General features: G+C 29.0%; 1 protein-coding gene across 3 annotated transcripts; it reads right to left on the bottom strand.

Annotated features, from left to right (window-relative positions):
- Positions 1 to 230: 230 nt before the first annotated feature.
- LOC100165445 (early endosome antigen 1) lies at positions 231 to 7,489 on the bottom strand. 3 transcript variants are annotated; one of them, XM_016804020.2, is made up of 15 exons: positions 7,158 to 7,489; positions 6,840 to 6,988; positions 6,298 to 6,408; positions 6,007 to 6,177; positions 5,709 to 5,941; positions 5,473 to 5,635; positions 5,101 to 5,169; positions 4,844 to 5,037; positions 4,621 to 4,766; positions 4,459 to 4,552; positions 4,228 to 4,382; positions 2,249 to 2,363; positions 1,591 to 1,743; positions 1,457 to 1,534; positions 231 to 610 (listed from the first exon to the last, which is right to left on the bottom strand). In XM_016804020.2, exons 2-15 carry the CDS (start codon positions 6,895 to 6,897, stop codon positions 443 to 445), a joined length of 1,908 nt encoding a protein of 635 aa, XP_016659509.1. In that variant the 5' UTR covers positions 6,898 to 6,988; positions 7,158 to 7,489; the 3' UTR covers positions 231 to 442. The 3 variants fall into 3 exon arrangements, with proteins under 3 accessions (XP_016659509.1, XP_001942655.2, XP_008182629.1); XM_001942620.5 differs by having other exon boundaries at positions 5,709 to 5,950; positions 7,158 to 7,488; XM_008184407.3 differs by lacking the exon at positions 6,298 to 6,408 and having other exon boundaries at positions 5,709 to 5,950; positions 7,158 to 7,488.
- Between the last annotated feature and the right edge of the window lie 2,008 nt (positions 7,490 to 9,497).

The following is a 9,497-nucleotide window of genomic DNA, read 5'->3' as shown; positions in this document are numbered from 1 at the left end:
TAGGTACAAAAATATCAAATATGTTTGATGATAAAAAAGATGTTGAAACAATGATTTAATTACCTACCGAGACAGATAATTCAAAATATAATATAGATAATCATATGAAAGATGAAGAATTAACCGAAGATGACAGTGAACAAGGAGATCAAGGAAATCAAGGAGATGAAGAAAATGATAATGGTTTAGATTAATACTAATAATAAGTATTAAATAATTTAAACAATAGGTTGTTGAATTAAGTGTTTCATAAAATTAAACAAAAATAACACAATGACAAGGCCACAACATTTTTTATAAACACTGAAATAAAATGTAAAGAATAAGTTTAAAAAAAAAATATATATATATAATATTTATAGTTTAACTAAAACAAATAAAAAATTATAACTAAATTCTAGTATCACCAAGTGTAGGTAAACTTTGAACCTTTTATTTTTATTTAGTTAGGCTGATGAGGAGGTTCAGTGCTAAAGTACGGCGCTGAATCCCGTACAAGTAAAGTGTGGCAAACTCTACAAACGTGCGAGTCCCTCATATTAGGTCCGCTTTTTACTGTTCTTGACAAACAGGATGGACAAAAAATTCGGCCACAATGCCTACAATGGTCCTACAAAATAAAAAATTAGACTTATTACTAAAGGACATAATGATAAATTTTTTTTTAATTTTAAGTTTATTAGGTAGTATATTATTGTAATAAAAATAATGAAAAACGTGTTGGTAAAAATCCTAAGTTAAAAAAATCATTGTTCAACAAGACAATGAGAGTTGATAAACAGCCACATGAGTGGCGTGACATCATAAAGCTGACGACTGAGCAGCTGCCCATGTTTTAAGTGTAAAAGTAGTTTGATTTACAGTTTACACTATGATTTTAATAACTTACGTGTCTTACGATAATATTTTAGAATTTTTTTTTTCTTTATCCTTAGTATATTTATGTGATTAAGACGATGGTGTGATTTAAAATGTAATATATCTTGTTATTGTACACATAATATTATAACTTATAAGTTACAATTAAGGAAAATTATTGAGTTTACAACTCTCGGTATATTGCTGTTTAAACCAATTTTTATAAAATTTACTATAATAGATTTATCTACTACAAAAAAAACTGGAAAGTATATCAAAACTATGATCACAAGAAATAATCACACTTAAGGATGCATAAAAAAAAATTATATTTTTAATGATTGAAATTGTTGTGTAGTCTTATGATAATCTTGACACTTTTATACGTAAAACATACGTCGCCGTTCAGACTTCAGGTCTATGATGTCACACACAAATTTTCAAACCCCTGTATCTCATTGAATAATTAATGTTGAAGTGTGAAACCCATAACATATTTCTTAGATAATGACATAGTTTAAATCAAAGCAAACTTGTTTTTAGTGTTGTGATGTATTTTAAGTGCATAAAAAGTTTTCCATATAATAAAATGAAATACCTTTTGGATTTTAGGATCGGAGAATACAGCTCCACAATCACGACAGTCAATAATATCCTCTTCATGTTCCCATCGCACCTAAATTACACATTTATTAGGATTAACTTCAAAATAATTAACATTTCTTCTATTACCAAAGTGCCAGATTCTCTGATACGTTCCAGTTCTTGTTGAAGTGACTGGGATAGTCGAACAAAATCACGTTGTACTTCTTCACTATTGGTCAAGTCAGATTGTAGAGCTACAATTTTATTTCGTTGTTCCAAAACCATAGTTTCTAATTCAGTCTAAAATAAAACCCAATATTAATTTCCTCAACATTTTACATTATTGTATCATTAGTTTATTAAGTGCCAAGTATTTAATAATATCTAAAAAATAAATAAAATTCCATTAATGTACTCCTAGCACTTTAAATAACAAAAAAAATAAACAACTTTTGATCATCAAATAAGTAATCCATAAGAAGCATAAGTATATCATAAGTAATCAATTTCAAATATTTTTGTACAAAATGGTTTTGAGCATTTGATTATTTTTTTGCTTGCCATAAAAACTAGTACCTAATAGAAATTTGCATTTATTTCATGTTTGTACAAATATAATTATAATCTAATATATTATTTGGGAGTAATTAATTATTTGTTTTAATCAAATTTGATTTATCTATTAGACATTAGTTATTTTTCTAAAATTAAGCTTAATGTGGTGCATACTTTATAAACCTTTGACAGTCAGTAGAAATAATAAATTTAATAAACGTGATTATTTAATATGATATAAATTATTTACCTTTCTTTTAGTTACAGAATCCAATTGAGTGCGACAGCTTGTTAGCTCTTTTTCACATCGATTTGTATTTTTTATTTCCTCAGAAAAACGACTTCTTTCTTCCAGTAATTGTTTTCTGAAAAATGATTCAACTAATTATTATTATTTTTAAATATAAATACACATAAATAGTGTGGATCAAGCTTAGGCTTGAGAAGTGCCATTAAATGTTCAACTGGTTGAACTTGAATTGATATAGGGCCTTCAGGTGTAACAAAACAAACGTTAAAATTTAAATTTAAGTTTTAAATTTAAATTTTTCTGGTATACCTACGCATATTATGGTAAGCCATCAACTTTATATAAAAAAAAAAAAAACACCTATTTTTCTACAAATTCAGAATATATTGTTAAGTTTTTTTTTCAAATTATAAAGTTGTTATCTAAATTAGATTAAGTAGAAATTTAAAAAGAACTGGTTTAAAACCATACTTAATATTTTTAATTTTACAAATTAATACTTTTACGTTTTACGAGACAAAATTAAATTATTTGTAGGTAAATACTAAATTATAATAACTATCACAAATTTGTTTATTTGGGTTTTGTTATTTGAACAGAATAAATGTTTATTTATGTATTTTTTTATGTACAAGTAGTAATTTAACAATATCGGTAATATCTTAATTATAAAATGAACATGAATAACATTTTGTCAAAAATAGTAGTAATCCTAATCTATAGAAAAAATTACATTTAAATGTAGCAATTAGTATTATGGATGAGTATACCAAAAGACAAAAGGGTAAAAATAAAAACTAAAAAGTTTGAAAATATGTTGAAAGATGTATGTTTTGGTGCTCCATTATAACTCCTAACCTAAATATACTACCTAACCCTATATATTTTAAAAAAGTTTTCTTCTTTTTTTCTAATTAAGTTTTTAACTTGTTCTACAACCATTTCTCATCAAATATAGATTCATAGTAGTTTATTTTCTAGAAATTTGATTGGGGATTAAAGAAGAAGTACAAAGTTTGAACCAGCAACAAGACATTATAATGACTCAGCCATACTTTACCGCTGTTTTTATAAAAACTATAAAATTAATTTTAAATTATTATATATTCCTTTAACATGATATGAAATCAGGGAAGGTTCTTGGGTCTAGAAAATTTCCAAGGGGGAATGAGGCAGTAATATTATGCATTACATACACATCACACTTTTTTTCAGTTAATTGGTACATGAGAACTAATTATATGTGTTATAAACCTCTTCATACCTATGGCTTTATATGGAATAATTTTAATTTATTATAAAAGTAAAATGCTTTGGTCACAACCATGACTATTAGGCCGGGTTGCATAAACGTTCTGTAATGACTTACAGATCTGTAAGTGCGTTAATAGCTCTGTAAATAAAATTAGGTGTTGCTTGAACACCCGGTAATGTTACCGGCTTTGTAAATTATCAGCTATCGGACCTGTAAACTGCAGATAGGATTTTGCATCTGTAACTACTTACAGATCGGTAATATTATTAGAATGATAAGAAATAACATGGTTTATTATGGTTTAACATATTTGGTAACCACGGTTATTAATAATTTAATATTTATTTATGCAACACTAGCATAGTTTATACATAGTTTACACAATCATTAAAACCTTACAGGGCCGGTAAATTACAGAGTCGGTAATAAATGTACAGACTGTTCTTTATGCAACCCGGCCTTAGAGTCATTATATATTTATTATTTACACATTTACATGGAGCAACCCGTCGCCACTGCTTGGTAGTAAACTATTAATGTTTTACAAATTTTTTTTTCAGTAATTTAGTTATACATATGTATCCATTTTTCTATACATATTAAACACAAACAATGAACTCTGTATAAGTAATAAAAATTAAAAACATTTAATGTATACCATTGATTGTCATTAAATAGTTAATGATAATATGCTATAATAATTTTAAATAATAAAAATACGCACTCAAGCATAATCACTGTTGAATTCAGTCCTTGTATTTGACTTTCAGAAATAGCTGTACTATTTTTTATTCTGTTAAATTCTTCTTCTATAGATTCTTTTACTATAGACATGGATATAAGTTCTTCATTACGTTTTAATAAATATTCTTGAAGTTCCTAAGTGAATCCAACATATAACACATTTGATTAAAGAAAATATATTACCACATATTAGCTTAAAAACAACACTAACCGCTACTGAACTGGGTAAATTAATCTCTTCATTTTGTAATTGTACAGAAAACTTCATGTGTTTCTCTTTTAAATTATGATTTTCTTCTTCTAAACTACAAACACAATCCATAAAATTATATAAAATATTGTATATTTTCAATTTGTTTTAGTGTAACAATACTTCAATATACGTTGCTTCATTTTAGCACCATTTTCTGTACAAAGTTTAATTTCTTTCTGAAAATCTATCACTGTCTGTTCATATTGTAGTTTGAGATCACTAAGCACTTCATGTGATTGATCTGAGAAACTTTTTAATTCTTGTACCTACAGAATCCATTAAAATCAGTATTCTAATATATTTATTATTTAACAATTATTAAATCTTAAGTCTTTAAAGTTACCTTGTTTTTGTGTTCATCTAATTTTTCATTCCACTTTTCTTCCATCTCCTTTCGATAAATTGTCTCTTTATCATGTTCATCTTTAAGCTTGTCCATTGATAAAAGACGTTTATCCGTTTCATTTATTCTTTCTTGCATTTCTTCTATGCGAACTTTGTATAAGGAACACTGTTCACATTTTGCCATATTATTATCTACAACAGGAATTAAATATAGTCATAAGGTGTTCACAGCAATACAATAAATTATTAATATACCAATTGATGTGTTTTGGGAGACAAAATCTCCAGTTGCTGAAGAATTTGACGATTCTTCTTGTGAATTACCTAAGAAAACAAATTGTATGTATTAAATAATTTTGAATCCATATGGGTAATTTAGCAAATACTATAAGCAATAATATAGGACATTAGTAAACACAAATAAGAAAATCATTTTTAGCTTCGAGAGAATATTATAGTTTCTTATTTAACTCCTTATTATCATATGAACAAAATAACAAAATATAGGCGAATAATAACAAACTCTGAGAGCAATGAAAAAAATTTGTTTGTCACTCTTTTAATACATAGTGTCACATATTATCATTTATCGTTTATAGTATTTGCTATTGGTTTACAAATACTTACAAGCAGTCAGCTTTTCAACAACATTATCCTTCGATTCATTTAATTTAGTTTTATAGTAGCTGATATCTGTGTCCATTTCACGAATTTTTTCTTTTAATGCTTCAACTTCTTCTTTTAATGGATCCACTAGAGCTTTATACACATTATCCTCATCATCCTGAGACTAGAATAAGTTGATAAAAAAATAATTAAGATTTAACTATGTAATTTATTTGAAAAAAACATGTATGATTAACCTTTCTGTAATCATCAGATTCAGTGCTAGAAGCAAGATTTGTCATTTTTCTAGCAATAGCAGAAAGAACTGTACCAGGTACATTACGTATTTGTTGCTGTGTTGATTCACTCAGTATATTATTTCCCTGCTGGCCAATCAGCATTTGATTGCGACAATTTTTTAGTTCATTTTCCAATTTTTCATTCATTGTTTTGTATATTTTAGTTTCATTTTCACGTCGCCTCGATTCTTCTAAAGTTTCTAAAAAATTAAATCTTAAAATAGTGAAAAATAAATTACTTTATTAAAAATATTACCAGCAACCACTTTATGCAATGATGAAATCTCTTCATTATATTTGCGGGTTTGTTCTTCAAACCGTCCTTCCATTTCAAGTTTAGTTACAGTATGTTGACTTTGTGATTCATCTAACTCATCTTGTAACCTCTTTAATTCGGCTGAGAGAGTTGACATACGCTTGAGTTCCTCTAATAATTAAACTCATTACAAATATATCTTACAAACAATTATATATGAAATTAATGGAGAAATTAATGGCATATATACATATTATACAAAAATAAAGCAACAAAGCAATAACTGGTCACCTTCTTTTTGCAGTATAAACCCCTTCATTTTGGCGCGTTGCAAGCCAAACTCTTTTTTCTCCAATTTCAATTCGTCTATTTGTTTTAGAAGCAAGTCCAAAGTCAACGGACCTGTCGATATAAAGAGCGTGCAACACCAACATAAGCATTGATAACATTTATTTGATAAAAAAAAAAAATTAAATTAAAAACAATAAAACCTCCATAAAAATGAACACAAGTAATTCAGTGTAAATGTGAAATTCTGTAGTTCAATACCTGTAAGTATTGAAAAATTAAACTAATGTGTATACACTGAATTGCCTGAATGATCGTGCAAAAAATGTGTCAGTAAAATATTGTAAAAATAACACACAGTGTGCAACAAACCAAAATATATAATACACATGGGAAGAGTTGTGTAGTTAGCAAATATGAAAAAAAAAATACATACATATTATATAATATATATACATAATATGTATGTGCATAGGTGTAAACACATAAAAGAATGAACACGAAGAGGTAATAAGTCTGTGCGGCGTTAAAAAAATGTAGATTACCACAATTGTTGTCGTCGTCAACAGTTGGCTGCAGTTCATGTCTCACGTCGTTCTCCATGGCTCTCCACGTACCGTACTAGGGCCTGGCCAATCGTGCGGTGCACGTTAATTCAACGTGTTCGCCGTGACGACTTTCCCACGACAGTGGACTGAAAAAAACCGAAAATCAAACGAATGACGATCTGTTCAAACAAAACTACCCACTGCACTCCATGTCTGTGTGCCATATGCCCACCTCATACCCTCCCACTAAACAGCATAGATGGTCCTGTGTGCCCATCAGGTGCCAAACTCACGACCATACGTCGTACCGCTTACCTGACACAAATCGTTGAACAATCGTTTATGCTAAGGCGGCAGAGAACCGCATCCGACGGCGGATGACATAATGTTGAGTTCGCACCGGTTGATCACTATGGGCGAGACAAGATTCCTGGAAATTAGAAGACCGTGTCGTGCGCGGGTATCCAAAACCGATTGTCACCTCGTCGGTTGAACGATGGAACTGTAGTTCACGGCGAATGAAATTAAAAAATACGTAGCAAACAGCAATACCTCAATTATTATTGCAATACCGTACGTAAGTAAACACTAAATAGGTATGTCCAGTTTTTTTTTTTCAACAAGTTTGTACCATAGATTAAATTAATTTTCATTTAATCTGTGTTTGTATCGTGATAACTGCCCAACATGGTAAGCTGATAAGGCGCACTATAGTTATTATCATAGACCTATTAAGAGGCCGTCGTGGTAAAATTGAAACGTACGCGACGCTCAAGAGATGGCGTCGTGCGCCGTATCGCGGGCCGCCGCCGGTCGTAATATTACGCCCATCGTCTACGCGTCGGGGTCCGTACGTTGCATAGACCTTATACTAAGGTATACTTAGTATAAGGTCTATGGTACGTTGTGATCGCGAGGTAGGCACATTATTATTTTTAAAAAATCCCGTTAAATGCTTCGCACTCCACCCAAAGGTTTGATACTTGAAAGCAATATTAATACCCGTGTCGACGAGTTAAAATATTACTTTTACAACGGACAATAGCATCATTAGCCCCGACACAAAAGTTCCAACAGTTGTAATTTACTCGTAAACCTACCCCATAACTTAAATGATAGACTTATCTTCCACAGTTCCACCATTTTTTCACATTGTAGCAAATAGGTGGGGGCTTAGGGGGACTTAGTCCCCCCACATTTCTGTCAAGTCCCCCCAGGTCAAAAGTACTGAGCATATATAATTTTTAGAAAATATTATAGGAGGGGCTTTAGTCCCCCCAAAATAATTTGTCTATTTGCGCCTATGTTTTTCCATGTGTATGTTCGTCTACATTTGTCTATAATGTGCAAAAATTTTAAATGTAATACAAGATTCCTTATAAGTTATAACTTGTAAAGTTGTACCTATACCTACCTATAACAAAAAAAAAAATGTCCATAAAAAGTAAAATTAAATTATTAAAAAATATATTTTGAAAATATTGTGTATTTTCAATTTGTTTTAGTGTAACAATACTTCAATATACGTTGCTCCATTTTAGCACCGCATTTTCTGTACAGAGATTAATTTCTTTCTGAAAATCTATCACTGTTCATTTTTTAATTTAAGATCTCTAAGCACTTCGTGTGATTATTGATCTGAGAAACTTTTCAATTCTGTACCTACAGAATCCAATAAAATCAGTAATCTATTATATTTATTATTTAATAATTATTAAATCTTAAGTCTTTAAAGTTACCTTGTTTTTGTGTTCATCTAATTTTTCATTCCTCTTTTCTTCCATCTCCTTTCGATAAATTTTCTCTATATCATGTTCATCTTTAAGCTTGTCCATTAATAAAAGACGTATTGACGAATTCAAAAATGTTGTTCCTTTTATAAACGTCGATTATCATTATAAGACTGTATATCTATATATTGTTATGTAATATTTATTAGAATGAATAATAAAATAAAATAAATATTTTTAGTGCATTTGATATCTTTAAAACATTTGTCTGTATCTATAATTGTTTTCAAAATTATTGTGGGCCATAATTTTTAGTGTGCACCCTCAGAACCAAAAGTCTGCACACGCCTATGGGGGTGACGAAACTATGAAAGGGATAGATCCCCCATGACCTTTTTTTTCAATATTTATAATAACTTCTATAATTATTGATAAGTATGTATAATCCACGATTATAAAGAACTTACTTTATAATCGTGTTATAATCAATGCTTCAATAAAGTAGGTATATTGGTAAAATATTTAGCTCTTATAAATTAAACATATATTAATTATTTCAATTAATGCATAATATTTTACTAAACTTTAAAGAACCATAGTTATTAAACTAGTGAACCAAAAATGATAGTTTGACTACCAAAATTTTCAGAAAAAAAAAGCTTTACCAGAATCCATTAAAAATTATAGTAAAGTTACCATTTGAAAAAATAAAGTTGATTTTGCTATTGGTACACATGCGTGTTTAAAAATTTTGAATTTGTTATAAAAAAAATTGCCTGTTAAAAATAAAGAAACAAGTATTTTTTTGTTTTAACGAAATTCTATGTCATCGATCCATAATCGTGAAAAAAACCCCGCGTACAATAAGATACACCCTGTATAGTTATTGTACATTTGTACCTACGTATTTTTATATATTCTATGT

The sequence above is a fragment of the Acyrthosiphon pisum genome, chromosome A1 (assembly GCF_005508785.2).
Source record: "Acyrthosiphon pisum isolate AL4f chromosome A1, pea_aphid_22Mar2018_4r6ur, whole genome shotgun sequence".
Lineage (NCBI taxonomy): Eukaryota > Metazoa > Arthropoda > Insecta > Hemiptera > Aphididae > Acyrthosiphon > Acyrthosiphon pisum.
The sequence above is the reverse complement of the archived record's forward strand: the minus strand, read 5'-3'. Positions and strand labels throughout refer to the sequence as shown.